At 39.7% G+C, this 21,457-nt stretch overlaps 1 protein-coding gene across 1 annotated transcript in view; it reads right to left on the reverse strand.

Annotated features, from left to right (window-relative positions):
* scamp1 (secretory carrier membrane protein 1) overlaps positions 1-21,457 on the reverse strand; it is a 43,667-nt gene that overhangs the window by 4,959 nt on the left and 17,251 nt on the right. The window contains exons 3-8 of the mRNA XM_059974481.1: positions 14,543-14,641; positions 10,432-10,540; positions 7,490-7,618; positions 5,938-6,097; positions 2,917-3,018; positions 2,141-2,258 (exon numbers count right to left, since the gene is read on the reverse strand). Of these exons, the coding sequence (XP_059830464.1) occupies positions 2,141-2,258; positions 2,917-3,018; positions 5,938-6,097; positions 7,490-7,618; positions 10,432-10,540; positions 14,543-14,641 (717 nt within the window). The remainder of the gene's footprint in view (positions 1-2,140; positions 2,259-2,916; positions 3,019-5,937; positions 6,098-7,489; positions 7,619-10,431; positions 10,541-14,542; positions 14,642-21,457) is intronic.

The raw sequence follows: 21,457 nt of genomic DNA on the forward strand, positions 1-21,457 counted from the left end.
AAGGAGGGCTAACTGTATAACTCTTCTTGAACCTGATGCTGAGTCCTGAGGCTCCTGTACCTTCTTCCTGATAGCAGCAATGAAAAGAGAGCACCTCCTTGCTGGTGGGGGTCCCTGAAGATGGATGCTGCTTTGCTGCGAAAGCACTTCATGTAGATGTGCTCCGTGGGAAGGACTTCACCCGTGATGGACTGGGCCGTATCCATTACTTTTTGTAGGATTTCCTGTTCAAGGGCATTGGTGTTTCCATATCAGGCTGCAATGCAGCCGATCAATATATTCCATCAGCCTCATTTTTTATCCTCACAAGAAGGACTCAACCACTGTTGAGGATGGGAACAATCTTACAGACGCTTCTTCCTATTAGAAACTTAAGTGTTCACCACCATACTTGACTAAATATATCAAGTTCTCATTACAGCCTTAATACAAACATGACAAAAGAATAATACATAAAGGAACCCTGCTAAAATGCAAGTCAAAGAAAGATAGCTGCTTCCTTTCAATCAAGTTAACTGTGAATATTCACAGATGAATGCAAAATATTCAATTTCATTTGCAGCCCCTCAAGAAATGCAATACTTAAATGCATACACATAACAAGAACTAGATAAACATCAGACATAGAGTGCTGTGACAAGTAACATACATGAGTGAGCAAGTATTCGCAACAAAATAATGTTTAAAGATCCCACCCATAATGTTCAATGGCACCTAAGAAAAGACAGACGTCTGAGTGAGAAGGAAAGCTGGGAGATAGAGCAAGAGGTCAAATTGAGAGACTTCCACTAAGTCACTCACGCCCTTCATGTGAAATACTGTGCCATTCCTTTCACAGCTGATCTAAATCTTTGAATCTCCTACCCAACAGTGACGTGGGAGTGCCATTAAATGAAGGTATATTGTTACCCCATTTAATGGTAATATATGTTGGCCTTGCCAGGGGTGCCCATAATCTCTATTAATTAAAATCTCAGAAATTTGCAAGTTAGCATCCACTGCAGGAAGCTGTGTTTTTAAAATCAATCTTAGGTAGAAATGAAAGACAACTCCATGAAGATCTTCAAAAGTCAAAAAGATGGACAGCAATGGGTTTTTATGTGACTTAAATGTAAATGTGAAAAATTTGCATTGAGATTTTGGAGAAACAAGTGACTATGAGTTGGTTGGCAAAATAACAAAGGAGCAGAACTTAGTGTTAGATAAAATCAGCGAAGTTTGAGGAGTTGGAAGTTACAGAAGATATGGCATAAGAGGCTAGCAACAAAGCCAGTGCAATAATTATATATGTTTGGTTCAGGTGAATGGAAGAGATTAATTCTTGAATTGCAAGTGGGGTGCATTTATAACAGGGAACTATATGGGGTCAATATTCAGTTATGATTAAATGCCTAAGATTGCAAAAACCTGCCTCAACCCATGATGGGCAGAATGAAATCAGTAATAAAAAAATGTATAGTAGCTGTGATTTCAGCAAAAAAACAAATACTGCTCGATTTTAAAAGACTTAATAGCTCTGGAAGTACAGGCTTTAAGCATTCAATCGTTTCAAATTGATTTAGGGATTATCAAAATCCACAAGGATTATTCAGCTTCAATGAACTACCAAAGGAAGATGTAATAGTCTTAATTTGGAGGACAAATGCTGTGGTTTGAGTAACAGAAGATTGCTCAGTCTTTATCCTAAAAAGAAAAAAAAACTCAAGTATAAAGGAAACCACTTAGGACAAAAAATTAACTATTGTTTTTGTATCACATTATGCAAATTTTATTACAGAAACATAATGTAATTTTATGGCAGTTATTTAATCAATAGGTTTATATTATAGATTAATCAAAAAAGGCATTAGTTCAAAATAGGAATCTGTAAAATAGAAAAGTAAAACAGCAAGTTTTCCCTGAATACTTACTGAGATTTTGCACAATTCATAAGACTCACATTTATTATTTTGATATCAGTTTTATAATAACTCAAGAATTTTGGAAAATTTCCACATTCATTTTTTTCAATTTGCAAGCAAGGTAATAAAAAGTGATATAAATATTTCCTGTGATAACGTTTTCAATATTAATAATTAATTTATTAATAGCAGGATGAAATGAAGTGCTACTGTACAATTGATACATAGCAATTGCTTACCTTTTTAAACATAATTAATGAGACAACAGACGAACCAGTAAAAGCTGCTGCAATAATCATCATCAGAACACCGACAGGAATACTTCTATTTAGAGCTGTTAGTGCTGAAATCCAACCACTGAAAAACACAACTTTAATGTAATCTTTTAAAATGCAAACTATGTAACAATACTTCTACAGAGATCTACAAAATCAAGGTTTTCTAAATACTTCAAAAATAATTTACAAATTAAAGCACAAAACATTTCCCCTCATTATAGAATACATAAAATGTTTCACATTCTTTCCTGAAGCTACAAAACACTTGTGGACGTCCCAAAAGCTGAAATATACTGTACCACTGATAAATCCAGACCAAAAAAGTCTCAAGTTTTGATCTCTGGCCCATGATAGGTAAATTTGGTATAAAATATACTATTTAGGAACACATTAAGTCTTGGCAGCCGTAAGGTGTTAGAAAATCCCAATTTTTCAATCTTGAGCCCAGTCTGGTGACCATTGCTCCAAAACTAAACATGCAAACACTGGTTTAAAAAGGGCAAATTAGCCTTGGCTGTAAGTGGCTCTGCAAGGAAATGGTTAAAAGCATGAGATGAGCCAATCAGCGACACCACATAATCAAATGAATGCATGCAGGTTTCCTCCAGACTCAATTAATGTCCCTTAAGAATTAATTTAATTAAAACAACAAATCATCCAGCCAAGAAAATAATGTCATACTGACTACTGACATCTATCAGATGGCAATTCTACTGAAATCTATAAGTAATACTTACCAGTTCCCCCACTGTGGAATTCCTACTGACTGTAGAACATGGACAGCAAACTGACAGATAAATACGAAGAAGAATAAAAAGAAGCTGAAGGAACTGTCACTCCTGAAATAATAATGCACCTTTGTCAGTTTTATTTAAGATATTTACCCTCCATGATCTCTGCAAAACCTTAGATTTCTACATTCTTGAAGGAGAGTGAAGGGGAAACTGAACTGGGGCACAGCATCATAAAAGTCTATTTCACATGTCAAAATAAAATCATGAAAAAAGTTCAAAATGATATTCTATGGACTAAATGGCAGAACCCCTTTTAGAAATGATTTTAATATTAAAGAGGAAAACAAATATAAAAGAGCAAGCTACTTAAAATAGTATCAAATATAAAAAAATCTGTAGCATTAAGTTAACACATTGTGTCTGTATAATGCTAATTATTTCATAAGGTTGAAATCATGTATAGCAGTCCTCAAGTTATGTAAGAGTACTGACAGTTTCCTGAAAACTCTAAGCTGATTTTTTGTAAGCTTGAAACAATTTTAATGAGGATTGATTAACACAAACTTCTATTTATTACCTTCTTGTGAAGTTAAAATGGTACAGATTTAGACTGCCTACTGCTAATAGCTAGCTTTGAAAGTCTTAAAATTATCAGTGGATATTACAATGTTTGATAAAGTACTTTACAAGTATCCATGGAAGAGGATGCCTTATCAGTTTCTAAAACAAATCCCTTTAAGTGGTTTCCTACTATGAACTAACTACGATCTCATTCTTAAAAGACAATTGTGTCTGATTACTGCAAGAGGTTACAAGTAAATATTATTTTTTGTTTTTAGCTGCTACCCACACTTCCATAACTTGTATTTCTGTATTTAACTGCCCAATCTTGAAAAAGAGCCTTTAAACATTTAAGAATTTGTGTTGTGTTAGATATCTACAAGTCCAGTCTTCCAGAGCCCAGGGAGCCCCTGTATAAGAACACATAAAAAATAATAAACTGGGTCAGAATTTATTAGATTAAAGTTTAGAATGTAATTAAAAATTCTGACAGGAAAGTCAGTGGATCATAATTGATTCCCAAGACGAGGAATCTAAATCCAAAACAGGAGGATATAAAAAGGGAGACTGAGAAATCAGAAAAGAGACAAAGGCTCTTTGAACTTGTCTATAGTTCAGACTATCCAACGAGCTGTTCATCATCCATAACTATTGTACAGTAGACTCCTGATGCAAACTCCTTCTAAGATTCTGAGATGGACAACAAGGCCCTACATTCACAGAATTGCTTTCAGAGCTTTTTCAGCCACAGCACTGATTTATTAGCTGTAACAAGTTGAAATGTATATTAAAAAATGAGGCAAAATTATTTTAGTCAAATTTAACTTATAAAATGTGAATCAACTCATCACCTTTATAGTCATTCTTTTCCATCAAATGAATGACTTTGCTGTCCTTGCACCAGGTTAAATTTGGCACAGGAACTGTGAGCTGAAGTACAGTACCTGTGCAGATGCAAGATTATTTTAGGAAATTTAAGCTCTGGTTCTGGACTTCACAAGAAGTACAACCTTGGAGCACAGTTCAAAAATCCCTGATGATCAGCTGCCTTGATTTCTATTTTTGCATTGAAATTCTCAACTTCAGCATAGATAACAGATGTGCTGAGCAAAACTGTCAGCATACTAAGATTCAAACCATTTTAAAAAATGGCTAGCCATACCAGCATTTCCTGTGTTCCCCCTTGTCGCCAGTAAATAACAAATATCCAATCATAATCTTAAAAATATTAATTTCCTACTGCCTTAGCAGAAAAAGTAGTTCCTTTCTTCATTCTTAGTTGACAGTTCTGAATGCTATTTCCTCTTGAACACAATTCCTTCAACAGGAAAGTATATTTTTAAACCCCTCTACCATGCTGAATCTCAATAATTTTTATTGAATTTAAATCTTAAATGAAATTTTAAATTAAGGAAATACAAGGTAACCTTGCTCTCAATTAATTTTTTATAGCTTTATCTGGTGGAAGTGCAGTATCCTGTACAAGGCAAACCAAGCTTTCCAAGAATTGCTAAAAATACCTCAGAAGTCTAAACATAGCTCTGAACAAATGAAGCACAAAATCCTGTTTATGGATTCAAGTCATCTTAAAATAAAGTATTATTTGTCAAAAGACTTTTTTGATTACTTTTATACATGTGCAAAGTTTTCATCAATCTGTACGCATAGACACCAAAATTTATTTGTACCGATACAGCTCCTAGTTTTATGCTATTTAGGAATTATTTGATTTATTTTTCTAACATCCTGAATAGAATACCTCATTGCTCAGCCATAAAGCTCCATCTTTCAGAGCGTTTTCTAATTCATTTTCTAATTTCTCCACATTCAATTATAATTTACTGCTTCCATTTGCATAATTGATAATCTCCAACAATGCACACAATTCGATTCTTTCAGTCTATAATTAATAAAAGCTGAGACCATGATACTAATAACTTAAGAACTGTCGTTTATATTAAGAAAGGTGGCACAAAGATATTTTGACATAGAGTTCTTATATTTTATAAAAGTATCTATTCAAAATCAATGAAGTATCAAACAAAATTGGAATAAACAGGTATCAAGTGAGATTCAGTTATTTGGAGGTCAAAGCTGGGAACCAAATTTGAGGTTGAGATAGAAAGAACAATGGATATCTATATATTAAAAAATGAATAGTGCAAGTAAATGTATGATTAAATTAAATCATAAAGCAAGTCTTGGTATGTCAGTATGCTTCAATCAGTACTTGGATAATGATATACTAATGAAATAAACATTAGCATTAAGTCAGAAAAATTGCAGGAATAAGATTACAATTTCCAGAGTTAAAGTTCTTCTCAAAAAAAAATTATTTGTGGTGTGCAGGCTACTCTTGCAAAACATAAAAGTTCAACTTCAGGTTCTTTTAAAATTATGATGGTTATACCTTTACCAGTTTTACTTTATAAATACAGCATATGAAAAGGTCAATTTACTAACCTGAAAGCTTTGTAAAGTGGCCTGTACCAGCAAACAAACGAACAGGGGGTAAAAAGTAAGAACCAGAGAATGGACAGACCAAAGTCCACGCCTCGATAGCTATCAACACAGAACCAGGCAAGGCAACCAAAAATATTTACCAGTAGTGTTACTGCATGAACTGTAGGGTGAAAAGAAAAAATAAATCTTAAATCAGAACTGTTTATAAGTACGTAAAAACTTATTACTGTAGCAGAAATTAAATTGTTTAAATTATGCAACAACAGAACTTCATATTCACCATATGCTATAAACAAATCAAAATTACATGCATTTCTGTATGCTACTTATACAAAATACCACTATATTCAACATGAAGTTATGAAAATTATTCAATATGCATTGGAAAAATGGAGTTGTAGGAAAACTAAATATTGTAAATTTTGGCAAGAAAAAGGATGAACAGGCATATTATCTAAATGACAGAAGATTAGAATAGAGAAACTGAGGGATCAGTGAGTTCTGGCACTTGGTATACAAAAGGCTGGTATGCAAATACAAGAAGTAACCAGCAAGGCTAACAAAAATGTTCTTCCTTATCACTAGGGGAACTGAATATAGAAGGGAAGTTATGCTTTTTTTTTGAAAACATACTGTCCTAGAGAGACAACATCCGTAGAACTGTTTGGAGCACTGATCTCCTTATTTAAGGGTGAATACTACTGCACTGGAGGCAGTTCAAAGGTGATTTACTAGGCTAGTATGTGTAATGGTTTGTCCTCTGAAGAAAGGTTGGAGAGATTATACAAGTCTCCTAAGGTGTATAACAGGTTGGATGCTTCATCTTGAGGGAGAATCTAAAACTAAGGGATCACCATTTAAAATAAGGCTCATCTCTTTAAGATATTGAGAGATAGCAGAGACTTAATACATTTTCAGCAAAAATGGATACTTGATAAGCCAAGGAGTGAGAAATGATTGAGAGTAATCAGGGAAGTGCAGAGGTTAAAAATCAGGGCAGCCATGATTTTATTTAATGATGGAGGAGGTTTGTGAAGTCAAATGGCCTCCACGTGCACCTAACGTGCCAGTTCACTAAGAGGTTCTTAACGTGTAGAACAGAATCTATTTAGTATTCCCATTCTGCCTAGTTAACTTGAAGTTCTAAAACTAATGAACTTAAGTTAGAAAGCATAATTGAAAATTTTTTTACTAAAATGCCACTGAACCTTGCAGACTCTGAAATGGAATGGGATGGGGGAAAATGGTAGAAAAAAGAGAAACATCAAAACATATTTTTTCTCTTGATTATTTAAATACTATTTAACAAAACAGTAGGGTTTCTTTATTTGTTATATGTGATATTTTGAGAAATTCAATTTATAATTGATAATGCCATGTGTGAATACTCACAAAATTGCAATTACAGTAAATTTAATAAGAACATGCAACACTAATTACAATGAATCAGTTAACCTGGCACACCATGAAAATGTTTTAAAAATTTGCATGCTACATACTAATATTTTACAAATATAAAACACTAATGAAGTAAACTGCAAAATTTACATACACATCCATAGGTAGTAGAGCATCTTGACTGTCTTTTGAAATTCAACAGGGATATCTACAGAGAGATCTTGATAGAAACATGGTCCCACAGGACATTTTTCAGGAAGTGGAGGCCAATTGTTCTTCCGAGCTGAAGAGAAAGTAATTACTTATTATGACCACTTCTGCAGACCAACTAAAATCAGAAATATTAAAACTCAACCATTTCCATCTTTGTCAGCAATGAGTATTTTTCACAATGGGTGGGAAAATACTTCAGCCAACTATAATGAAGGCATAGAAAGTAAAAGTACTCCATTTGTCCAGTGGGGATCATTCCATTCATCTACAAGTTATTCAAGAGTTACTAAAATTGGTAATACCCTACAAGCTGTTATTTTACTTCTGTAATCACTATCCTAACCAACTCCATGATTGAGATTAGTTGAACATTAGTGATTCTGTGCATGAACACCTACAATTCTCTGGATGTTATATTAGATTCATAATTGGACAATGTTAAACCACCAAAACTGAACTTAATTACCACTATTTGCTTGTGCTTTTTCCAAACTCTTTTGACATAGAAAAAAAAATGATTTTGCTTTCAGCACAAAAGAGAATGAAACACACCAAAGCTAGTTTAAGCAGGCTCATAATTAATAATCTGAAAATAAATATTATAATATTTGATTGTAGCGGTGTGCTACACGCAGCGCTGCAATAACGACACGGAGTCGGTGAGCTGCAGTTGCAAAAGAAGTTTATTCAAACTTCGCGGCCTCACTTTAAAGCCTTCCTGATCCCGCCCTCCCAGGGCAGGAATACTGTCGGGGGCACGTATTCACAGTCCCGTCCGGCGTGCGGGCTTTTCCCCTTGCTGGTGAAGCAGGCTTGGCGCCCTCTTTGGGACCTGCCTCAAAGCCAGCGCACGCTGCTTTGTGAGCTGGTTCGAGTGCTCTGGGAAGTGGGTCGCCACATAACCCCACCCCCCCAGAACCGGTAATACACCCCCCAATGTCCTCAGTCTGTGTCGGACTCTGTTTGGGAGGACTGCCTCTGTACCGCGGTGCTGGAATCTCGATCGGCTGCGCCGTCCACATGGGCCGGTTTGAGTCGCTCCACCGTGAAATCCTCCTCTTTCCCCCCCAACGTCCAGCACGAATGTGGACCTGTTGTTTCTGATCACCGTAAACTGCCCCCCGTAGAGCCGCTGTAGCGGTGCCCGATGTCCGCCCCGTCGTACAAAAACGAACTTACAGTTTTGCAGGTCTTTGGGTATGCTTGCCCGGGGGAAGCCTTCGAGCATTGGCGTGGAGGGGTGGTCCTTGTGTTGGGATGTGGTGCTGTACGCTGTGTCTGGGCATGGCTGCCGTGAACTGCGGTGCCAAAACCGATGGGAAATCCGCCAGGACTCTGGTGAAGTCGTTGTCGGACAGCATGATGGAGTCTCGGTGAGGGGCCGGCAACTGGGCTTCACCCAGGGAGAACGTTTGAAAGGTCTCGGCATGGACCAGTCTCTTCCTGGGCAGGTCGACCAGTAGGCTGTGAGCTCGCAAAAATTCCGCTCCCAGGAGCAGTTGGGCTACGGCGGCCAGTGTGAAGTCCCGCGTGAACTGGCTGGAGCTGAACTGTAGCCGCACCGTACGGGTGCCGTAGGTCCTTACTGTGCTGCTGTTCGCGGCCCTCAGGGTGGGACCCGGTTTTCTGTTGTGGGTGTCGTAACTCGTCAGAGGTAAGACGCCGATCTCGGCTCCGGTGTCGACCAAAAAGCGGCATCCCGACTGCTTGTCCCAGACATACAGGAGGCTATCCCGATGGCCAGCCGCCGTAGCCATCAGCGGCGGCTGGCCCTGGCGTTTCCTGGGAACTTGCAGGGCAGGCTTCTGCACCCCACCGCTGGTGGTAGAAGCACCACTGTTCGTTGGTCTCCTCAGTCCTGCCTCTGGGGTTAGTGGGCTCTGCTGCCGGGCCTGGTCTGGTCTGCTGCTGGGAGTGTGGCCTGGTGATCTGTGTGACAGATGCCCCACTCTCCTTCTTGGCTTTCCACAGCACGTCTGCCCGGGCCGCCACCTTCCGAGGGTCACTGAAATCTGCGTAGGACAGCAGCAGGTGTATGTCCTCGGGCAGCTGCTCCAGGAATGCCTGCTCAAACATGAGGCAGGGCTTGTGACCTCTAGCCAGGGATCTCATTCATCAAAGCCGACGGTGGCCTGTCCCCCCAAACCATCCAGGTGCAGTAAGCGGGCAGCTCGCACGCGCCGAGAGAGTCCGAAAGTCCTTATGAGCAAGGCTTTGAATTCTGTGTATTTGCCGTCCGCTGGGGGCGATTGTACGAACTCCTCAACCTGGGCGGCTGTGTCCAGGTTGAGGGAGCTCACCACGTAGTAGTAACGTGTGGCATCCAAGGTTATCTGCCGAATGTGGAATTGGGCTTCTGCTTGCTGGAACCATAGGTGAGGTCGCAGCGTCCAGAAGCTTGGCAGTTTTAACGAAACTGCATGAACAGATGCGGCGTCATCTCCGGTCCAAATATCGTTTGGGCCGTCAGGGTCACCAATTGTAGCGGTGTGCTGCACGCAGCGCTGCAATAACTACGCGGAGTCGGTGAGCTGCAGTTATAAAAGAGGTTTATTCAAACTTCGTGGCCTCACTTTAAAGCCTTCCTGATCCCGCCCTCCCCTGGCGGGAATGCTGTAGGGGCCGCGTATTCACAGTCCCGTACCACACGCAGGCTTTTCCCCTTGCTGGTGAAGCAGGCTTGGCGCCCTCTTTGGGACCTGCCTCAGTGCCAGCGCGCGCTGCTTTGTGAGCCGGTTCGAGTGCGCTGGGAAGTGGGTCGCCACATGATAACAATTAACCAATTTGTTAACTATGTTGCAGACACATCTATGAACTGAAAAGATAAATCTAGAAACGTAAGAAATTTCATGTCAAAATGCAATGGAAAATTTGACAACGTACGATCATAGGTGAGATTTTTCATTTCACGCTCCCGCCGATCAAGTTCAGCTGCTTTTTGCTCTAGCTCTTCCTGACGTCTCAACAACTCAGCCTGGGCTGCAGCAGTTTCCTAAAACAAAGAATATGCAAGTTCATTTTATCCAATTTTAGAAAGTGAAAGCTATGCCAAGATTAATTCAACAATTTAATGGCCATCTTAATGCGATGTCTATTTTGTAGATGAATTTTATGAAAGGATATTGAAAATACAATTGTGCAGATGGAAGAGTGATAAAATAGAGAAATCTACTACAATACAGCAACAATAGTCCCAAATTCCTCTACAAGAAGGAAGTTTTAAAGATACAGTACAAATTTAGGACACAGATTATAAAATTTTGCCTCAAAAAACTAAAAGGAAGCCTGAAAAAGGGAAGTCCAAGATAATGATCAGAGTTTATAGTAGCTAAACCCATTCAAAAAGCTGTGTGTTCTCATATTTGTGACCCAGACATCAACATTGCTTTCCATTATTCATTATCGACAATTGCTTGTTGATCAATCCATAGAAGGAGGTGAGTTGGTTTTACTGGTCGTTAAAGTTTTGCAAAACTGGACAGTTCAAATGAGAATTCCTAACTCTGTAAGGTTGCATGTCCTTTTCTAATACCACGCGACTCCATGCGGAATGATAGTCGAATTCCAAGAACACAACGCCTGATGTAATCATGCTTGACTAATCTTCTGGAGCTTTTTTGAGGATGTAACTATGAAAATGGACAAGGGAGAGCCTGTGGATGTAGTATACCTGTGATGCACCATCAATAACTCTTGGAGACGTGAGTCGAGATAGGCTTTTATTAGCTGGAAGAAAGCAGCGAAAGCAGCCAGAGCCCACCACACAACATCCTGGAGACTGAGGGAGGAGCAGTGCCTCCAATTGCCTTTATACAGGGGTCTGTGGGAGGAGCCACAGGAGCAGTCAGCGGGGGGGGGGGGGGGGGGGAGCGTGTCCAAACAGGTAAATGTAGTTCACCACAACCTGGACTTCCAGAAAGCTTTTGATAAAGTCCCACATAGGAGATTAGTGGGCAAAATTAGGGCACATGGTATTGGGGGCAAAGTACTGACATGGATTGAAAATTGGCTGGCTGACAGGAAACAAAGAGTAGCGATTAATAGGTCCCTTTCGGAATGGCAGGCTGTGACCAGTGGGGTACCGCAAGGTTCGGTGCTGGGACCACAGCTGTTTACAATATACATTAATGATTTAGATGAAGGGATTAAAAGTAACATTAGCAAATTTGCTGATGACACAAAGCTGGGTGGCAGTGTGAAATGTCAGGAGGATGTTATGAGAATGCAGGGTGACTTGGACAGGTTGGGTGAGTGGGCAAATGTATGGCAGATGCAGTTTAATGTGGATAAATGTGAGACTATCCACTTTGGTGGCAAGAACAGGAAGGCAGATTACTATCTAAATGGAGTCAAGTTAGGAAAAGGGGAAGTACAATGAGATCTAGGTGTCCTTGTACATCAGTCAATGAAAGCAAGCATGCAGGTACAGCAGGCAGTGAAGAAAGCTAATGGCATGCTGGCCTTTATAACAAGAGGAATTGAGTATAGGAGTAAAGAGGTCCTTCTGCAGCTGTACAGGGCCCTGGTGAGACCCCACCTGGAGTATTGTGTGCAGTTTTGGTCTCCAAATTTGAGGAAGGACATTCTTGCTATTGAGGGAGTGCAGCGTAGGTTCACAAGGTTAATTCCCGGAATGGCGGGACTGTCATATGTTGAAAGATTGAAGCGACTGGGCTTGTATACACTGGAATTTAGAAGGATGAGAGGGGATCTGATTGAAACATATAAGATTATTAAGGGATTGGACACGCTGGAGGCAGGAAGCATGTTCCCGCTGATGGGTGAGTCCAGAACTAGAGGCCACAGTTTAAGAATAAGGGGTATGCCATTTAAAACAGAGATGCGGAAAAACTTTTTCACCCAGAGAGTGGTGGATATGTGGAATGCTCTGCCCCAGAAGGCAGTGGAGGCCAAGTCTCTGGATGCATTCAAGAGAGAGTTAGATAGAGCTCTTATAGATAGTGGGGTCAAGGGATCTGGGGAGAGGGCAGGAACAGGGTACTGATTGTGTATGATCAGCCATGATCAGTGAATGGTGGTGCTGGCTAGAAGGGCCGAATGGCCTACTCCTGCACCTACTGTCTGTTGTCTATTGTGTCCATCTGAGTATCTAAAAGCCATTAAAAGCGATGAAACTTAAGATAAATTGTAAAATCATATTTATTTTACTTGGCATATAAGTTTCTTGAATATCTTGCGCTTCACTTAACTAACATATGTATTACTCATTTCTTTGCAGATTTATGAAATAAATTATATAAAAACCATACAAAATACAGGTTCAATACTTCTAAACATTAAAACAAAAAATTAAAATCAGTTGGATGTCTAATATGACGTGTGTGTTGCTTTTTCAAAGGCCACCACACAGTTTAATGTTTTTATTCAAGTTGAGCAATAACAGCCTTCTCAATGATGTCTTTAACAAAGAAAATTTAATTTTAACTCGCCTATAGTTTAAATGTATAGCCGTTATTTAATGCATTAATAAAGCACATATTGCTATATCACTAATTTATTTTAAAAATATTTTGATAACTATTTCAATATAATTGCTTTTGTAATCTTATGTAGTTTATTTTATATTTTTAAATACATTATTCTGTAAAGGGATCCAGTAAGCTTCACTGGACTGCCAAAGGAATTGAAAAAAAGGTTAAGAAACTGATCTAGGATGACAGAAAGAAACAAGCTTCTAACAAATGAACTGTCCACCATCAACACCAAAAGATCTTGGCTAAAGGTGTTGTGCCTGCTTTTGAATGGATAGTCATTGATGTGAAATTACTAAGAATTTGTGTGATTTCTTTAAAATTCAATTTTAAATATTTTGCACACTAGGCAAAAAGATGGAATACCACGAAAACAAAAGGAATTATCATAATGTCAAAACCTCAAAAGAAAACATACAGGATTCTTTCTTGACTAAGTACAGACTGTAAGAAACAGGAGTAGAATTGAGTCTGCCCCATCACTATCATGGCTGATTTATTATACCCTTCAACCTCATTCTTCCGCCTTCTCCCTGTAACCTTTCACTCCCTGACTATTCAAGAATCTATCAACCTCTGCCTTAAATACATCCAATGATCTGTCCTCCGTAGCCACCTGTGCCAACGAATTCCATGGATTAACCATCCTCCAGCTAAAGAAATCATCTGCTTTTAAACTGATGTCCTTGTATTCTGAGGTTGAGGCCTCTGGGTCTAGAGTCCCCACTATAGGAAACTCCTCCCCATATCCACTCTATCTAGGCCTTTCAATATTCAATAGGTTTCAATGAGATTCCCCCCCCCCGCCCCATTCTTCTTAACTCCAATGAGTACAGTTCTAGAGCCCTCAACCACTCTTCATAAGTTAACCCTTTCATTCTCAGGGTCAATTTAAGAACTCTCTCCAATGTCAGCATATCCTTTCTTAGACAAGGTGCCCAAACCTGCTCACCATATTTCAAGTGCGCTCTGATCAATGCCTTACAAAGCCTCAGCATTACATCCTTGCTTTTATATTCTAGTCATCTCAAAATGAATATTAACATTGCATTTGCCTTCCTTACCATCTGGTCAACCTGCAAGGTAACCTTGAGGGAATCCTTTGCACCTCTGATTTCTGAATTTGCTCTCCATTTAGAAAACAGTCCACACCTTTATTCTGTCTACCAAAGTACATGACCATACACTTCCGTACACTGTATTCTATCTGCCACTTCTTTGCCCATTCTTTTAATCTGTCCAAGTCCGTTTGGAGACTCCATTCTTCCTCAACACTTCCTAACCCTCCATCTTTGTAACATCCACAAACTTTGCCACAAAGTCATCAGTTCTGTTACCCAGATCACTGACATATAACATGAAAAAAAGTGGTCCCAACACCGACCCCTGCAGAATACTAGTCACCAGCAGCAACCAGAAAAGGCCACTTTTCTTCCCAATATTAAACTACTCTGCTACAAATTTCTATGAGAAGTTACAAATACTAGTGACTTCAAACTTGCCTGTGTCCGTGAAGCATATGTGGGAGGCTCCTCTGTAGGTTTCATGATAGCTGGCTGTGTACTGGGCATTGGGGGCTTTTCAATATTTCCTGGCGGTGGCTGTAAAAGTAAAGAGTTTATCAGACAACAATGCAACTTGATAGAATGAGCAGCTAAACCTTGTTATAACATCATGAAACAAGAATTTAATTTTGCCACTTGAAGACTTGGAAATCTGAAAAGCTTGCTCTCCATATTGTACAGCCATGATTGCATACCAGTTTGCATATCATGTAGATAGGTGGGATGCAATATCCACAGATAACCCAAACCAACAGAAGGCCTCATTTAAATCTTGGAGTACAAGGAGTTCTGGGAACAGGAAATCTCATTACTGGAGTTTGGCTACCAAGAAATTAAGGGAATGAAGCAATATTGAAGAGAGAAAATCAAGGCTGGGTGGTACCAAACAAACTATTCTTTGCCTTTCATTGTAATTAGGTGCAGCAAGAACACAGCAGGGGTCTCATGCAAGTAGTGCTATTAGCTTACAGTTACAGATGGAATCCTGACCAGGTTGATATCTGTATGGAGTCAACATATTCTCCAGTAAACACATGGTTTTCTTCTGATGCATTGATTTCCTCCCAGGCCCCAAACACCAAAAACGATTTGAGTGTTTACCTGGCAACCGTAAATCAGCCTTTAGTATTCATAAGTAGTAAAAAAAAGAAACAAAGGAAGGTTGATGGGAATGAGGGGAAGAATTTGTTGCAAATCAGAGAGGGAATAGAACTAATTAGATTGCTCTGCTGTAGTATATGCTTCTTCTGGAGTATATGCTAATTAGATAATGGTTAAAGAATTGTGAAATACATATCTCATACACAGTTTCTTTTTCAATGGCTGCAAGATAAGATTTTTTTGATGCTTCAGGATTGAAACAAGATATAAGCATTTTGGTAAAAGGGGCATTTCTATGTAGTAATTGATTGATGAAATAAGGATCAGCACACGCAAAATGCCGGAGGAACTCCGCAGGTGAGGCAGCATTCATGGAAAAGAGTAAACAGTTAAAGTTTTGGGCTGAGATCCTTCATCAAGGCTAACCTACAGTTCCCTGCTGGAACAGATCAGGGCATTCAGCAAGATGGTCAATACCACAGCATGTCAGTGGTATGATGGTGGCGGTGGGGGGTGTGGAGTTATATATGAATGGCAATTAAGATGCTTCTCAAGGCATTATTGGAAACCATCAGCCCAGACCCAAACATCATGCAGATTTTCACAAACACAAGAAAATCTTCAGATGGTGGAGATCCAAAACAACATATACAAAATGCTGGAGATCCAAAACCACCATAGAAAGGGTGCAGAGGAGATTTACAAGAATGTTGCCTGGACTGGAGAGCATGCCTTAAGAGAATAGGTTGGGTGAACTCAGCCTTTTCCCCTTGGAGTGACGGAGGATGAGAGATGACCTGATAGAGATGTATAAGATGATGAGAGGCATTGATCATGTCAGAAGCTTTTTCACAGGGCTGAGATGGCTTGCATGACAGGGCACAGTTTTAAGGTGCTTGGAAGTAGGTACAGATGAGATATGAGGGGTAAGTTTGTTGGCTTGTTTGTTTTTTTTTTACACAGAGAATGGTGAGTGCATAGAATGGGCTGCCGGCAACGGTGGTGGAGGCAGGTAAGTTAGGGTCTTTTAAGAGACTCTTGGACAGATATATGAAGCTCAGAAAATGGAGGGCTATGGATAACCCTAGGTAATTTCTCGGGCAAGGACACGTTCGGCGCAGCCTTGTGGGCCTGTACTGTGCTGTAGGCTTTCTATGCTTTTACATTTCTATGTTAACATAGACAAAATGACAGACAGTATCTATGGAAAAGAGTAAACTGTCGCTGTTTTGGGCTGAGATCCTTTATAGATGCTGAGTTCCTCCATCAAGCTGTGTGTGTTGCTATCATCCAGGTTTTTCTAAATCCAAGTATGAATTGACCAAGTAGTAAATAAACGCAGGATGCAGTTGAATTTGCAAACGTCCGCATGTAGTTAGTTTAATAATTCTGATTAACGGTAAGTAACTGAAGTGTTGATTTTTCTCACTTGTTTTCTTTTATTTCACCTTCTTCTTTATAGCACCTTTCACTTCAATCATCCTTACTGTTGACTTCTTGATGGAAGAAACTTGACTGATAAAGCAGTTATGGGCCTAGGACACTGCTCCAAAGAACTCCTACAATGTCACCCTGGGGCCAAGGGGGTTGTTCCTTAACAATGGCAAGTTTTCTTCCTTTGTTCAAAGGCAACAAACACACAATGCTGAAGGAACCAAGACTACATCCACACTACACTGGATAAATTTGTAACCGAAGCTTTATCTCTTCATTTTTACCCTCCCTCCACACTAAAACGGCGTTTTTGTCCTCCAAAACCAGAGCTTTTCAGAAACGCTTTCCAGGGTGGGTATTTTTAAAAACGCTGCTCGGGCAGATCAGTGTGGATGGGGTAACCGGAGACATTTGAAAACGCTGTCAGACGGCAGCACGCTATTTCATTGTTTTCTTGAACGCAACCTAACAATTTCAGAACGGACAGCAAAGAGACTGACACCAGAAGAGCTAGAAACGTACTCACCAAATACTTTGACTCACAACTTACTGAATAAATAGACAGACATACTTTATTGAACCCGAGAGAAATTGGGTTACTTCACAGCCGCATAAACCAAGAATAGTGAAGAAATATAGCAATATAAACCATAAATAATTAAATAATAACGTTAATCATGCCAAGTGGAAATAAGTTCAGGACCAGCCTATTGGCTCAGGGTGTCTGACAATCTGAGGGAAGAGTTGTAAAGTTTGATGGCCACAGGTAGGAATGGCTTCCTATGACGCTCAGTGTTACATCTCGGTGGAATGAGTCTCTGGGTGAATGTACTTCAGTGCCTAACCAGTACATTATGGAGTGGATGGGAGTCATTGTCCAAGATGGCATGCAACTTGGACAGCATCCTCTTTTCAGACACCACCGTCAGAGTCCAGTTCCACCCCCACAACGCCACTGGCCTTACGAATGAGCTTGCTGATTCTGTTGGTGTCTGCTACCCTCAGCCTGCTGCCCCAGCACACAACAGCAAACATGATAGTACTGGCCACCACAGCCTCGTAGAACATCCTCAGCATTGTCCGGCAGATGTTAAAAGACCTCAGTCTCCTCAGGAAATAGAGACGGTTCTGACCTTTCTTGTAGACAGCCACAGTGTTCTTTGACCGGTCCAGTTTATTGTCCATTCGTATCCCCAGGTATTTGTAATCCTCCACTATGTCCACAATGACCCCTTGGATGGAAACAGGGGTCACCAGTGCCTTAGCCCTCCTCAGGTCCACCACCAGCTCCTTAGTCTTTTTCCACATTAAGCTGCAGATGATTCTGCTCGCACCATGTGACAAAGTTTCCCACCATAGCCTTGTACTCAGCCTCATCTCCCTTGCTGATGCATCCAACTATGGCAGAGCCATCAGAAAACTTCTGAAGATGGCAAGTCTCTATGTTGTAGTTGAAGTCCGAGGTGTAGATGGTGAAGAGAAAGGGATAAGTATACTCACTTTGCCATATTTTCTGTCCTTGCTAGTATGAAGGTAGTTTACCTATTTATGCAAGTACTTCTCTGACAATAGACATGTAACAGCCTAATGTAACATTATAAGATAACACTGATGCAGACATGTTTTATACATTTAACAAGGGGCTTTATTAATACAACAGACTTAGTCAGTTTTTCTATCGTCAGCCAGGTCATACAGTCTGTGAACTCCGTCGGTTTCCTCCGTACGCTGCAGTATTTGTTTTTTTTAAACTTTTAAGTTCTCCTGCGTGAGAGTCACCAGCTGTCGTCTAAGTTTTTCTAGTCTGTAACTACACAAATGCGCACTTTCACACCGAGATTCCACACCAAACAGGTTGCTTGTTTTTGGAAGATGTATCCTGCACATGCGCAATAGGAGGAGATTTGCCGAAATCTCTGTTTCAACGTAGATAGAGATACTTTTAAAAACGCATAGTGTGGACACCTATCGTTTTTACGTGAAACTCGCTTTTTCAAAATTATCCGGTCTAGTGTAGATGTAGCCTTAGGCAGCATTTATGGAAATTAACAAACATTCAAGGTTTTGGTCCGAGACCCTTCATCAGGACTGGAAAACGATGAGAAGTCAGAGTACAGTAGTGGGGGAGGGAAGGAAGTACGAAGTAGTAGGTGACAGATAAAACCGGGAGGGGGGAGGAGTGAAGTAAAGAGTTGGGAAGTTGATTGCTGAAAGAGATAATGGGCGGAAGAAGAGGGAATCTGATAGAAGTGGGTAGAAGATCATGGAAGAAAGGAAAGGAGGAGGAGCACTAGAGGAAGGTGATGGCCAATTAAGGAGACAGGAGAGCGAGGGAAACACAAATGGGGATTGGGGGGGGGGGGGGGAAGAAGGAGCAATTACTGGAAGTTCAAAAAAAAATCAATGTTCATGCTATCAAGTTGGAGGCTACCCAGTTGAATACAAGGAGTTGCTCCTCCAACCCAAGTGTGACCCTTTGTTCAAAATACACTTCTTGCGAGTTGTCCCTAACATTTTCAAATATTAATGACCTCCTTGATCAGTCCTTGGACCAAATGCTGCTTCATATCAAGAGTAGTCATCTACATGTTTGAAATTCCTTTTTCTCGGTGTTTAAGAACAAAATCTAAAATAATATCCTCAAAGTTGATGAAATCAAAAACATTGCTTGAAAGTAACAGTTCTATGAGTATGATCAGTTTATAAGCTACTTGAATCAACTGAGGTGATCTCTGCCAATTTGTGAGACAATCATAAGCAAATTAATAAGAAGGACCGCAAGATCAATTGAAAATTGAAAGTGCTTTTATTGTGTTTTGTCTTTTGCAATTGAAACTCATGCTATGTTCCTGTTGCAGCAGTTTATACATTTAACAGGCTGGTTTTGCCATTTCACAGAGCAAACACATTCCGATAGAAATGGAATTAAAACTACCAGACTGGGTGAGTAGCACAGCTCTATATTCTAAAAACAATTAATTAAGTCAAATACAGAAGGAACAGACACTTGTTGATACAACTATACTTGCATTTGAAAACGAATCATTTTGAAAGTTGTCAAAAAACTAGATCCAAGGATTTATGAATGAATATTTATGAACAGATAATGAAGAAGCCATAGGGTTGTAAAATTTTACTGAGTCAAGTACAGTTCCTATAAAAAGTATTTACCCCTCTTGGAAGTTTTCTTGTTTTATTGTGTTACAGCATTGAATTAGTGGATTTAATTTGGCTTTTTTGACACTGATCAACAGAAAAAGACTTCTTAGTGGCAAAATGAAAACAGATCTCTATAAAGTGATCTAATTACAAATACAAAACACAATAATTGATTGCTCAAGTACTCACCCGCTTCAAGTCAGTACTTAGTAGATGCACCTTTGGCAGCAATTATAGTCTTGAGTCTGTATGGATAGGTCTCTAGCAGCTTTGCATATTTGGACACTTCAATTTTACCCCATTCTTGTCAGATTGTGTGGGGATCGTGACTGACAAACGCTTCAAGTCCAGCCACAAATTCTCAATTGGATTGAGGTCTGTACTCAGTCTTGGCCTCTTCAGGACATTTACTTTGTGGTTTTTAAGCTACTACTGTGTAACTTAGGTTTGGTGTCATTATCTTGCTGGAAAACAAATCCCAAGTTGCAGTACTCTTGCAGATTGCATCAGGTTTTTCTCCAGGGTTTCCCTGTATTTTGCTGCGTTCATTTTACCCTTTACCTTGATAAGCCTTCCAGGGCCTGCTGCAGTGAAGCATCCCCACAGCATGATGCAGCCACCACCATGCTTCACAATAGAGATGGTGTGTTTTTGATTATGTGTGGTGTGGTTTGGTTTACGCCAAACATAGCGTTTTAGCCTGATGGCCAAAAGGCTCAATATTGGTTTCATCAGATCATAGAACCTTCTTCCGGCTGACTTCAGTGTCTCCCACGTATCTTCTGGCAAACTCCAGCTGAGATTTCATTTGTGTTTTTTTTCCCCCAACAGTGGCTTTCTCTTTGCCACTCTCCATAAAGCTGCTACTGGTGAAGCACTGGGGCAACAGCTGTTGCAAGAAAATCTCTTCCATCTCAGCCACTGAAGCTTGCAACTCCTCCAGTTGTCATAGGACTCTTGGTGGCCTCTCTTCACTAGTCCTCTCCTTGCATGGTCACTTAGTTTTTTGAGGATGGCCTACTCTAGGCAGATTTACATCTTTCCATTTCTTGATGATTGACTTACGTGTACTCCCAAGGGATATTCAGTGACTTGGAAATTTTCTTGTATCCATCCCCTGGCTTGTGCTTTTCACAGTTGCTTAGTGTTCTTTTGTCTTCATGGTGTAGTTTTGGCCAGGATATTGACTCACCAGCAGATGGACCTTCCAGATACAGGTGTATTTTTACTACAATCAATTGAAACACCTTGACTGTACACAGTGATCTCCATTTAACTAATTACGTGACTTCTAACACCAATTGTCTGCACCAGTGATGATTTGGTGTGTCATATTAAAGGGAGTGAATACTTCTGCAATTACTTTGTGTTTTATATTTGTAATTAATTTAGATTGCTTTGTACAGATCTGTTATCACTTTGACACAAAGTCTTTTTTCTGTTATCAGTGTCAAAAAAGTAGACAAACTAAATCCACTGTGATTCAACGTTGTAAAACAATAAAACATAAAAACTTCCAAAGAGGTGAATACTTTTTATAGGCACTCCATATAGAAAAAGTTAAGCCTCAGGTAGAGTACTATGTCTAACTAACTCTGGAGAATATAATTGTGGCTATAATCAAATATCCCAGTATGGATTGAGAAATACAGGATTTAA

The sequence above is a fragment of the Hypanus sabinus genome, chromosome 7, assembly GCF_030144855.1.
Source record: "Hypanus sabinus isolate sHypSab1 chromosome 7, sHypSab1.hap1, whole genome shotgun sequence".
NCBI lineage: Eukaryota > Metazoa > Chordata > Chondrichthyes > Myliobatiformes > Dasyatidae > Hypanus > Hypanus sabinus.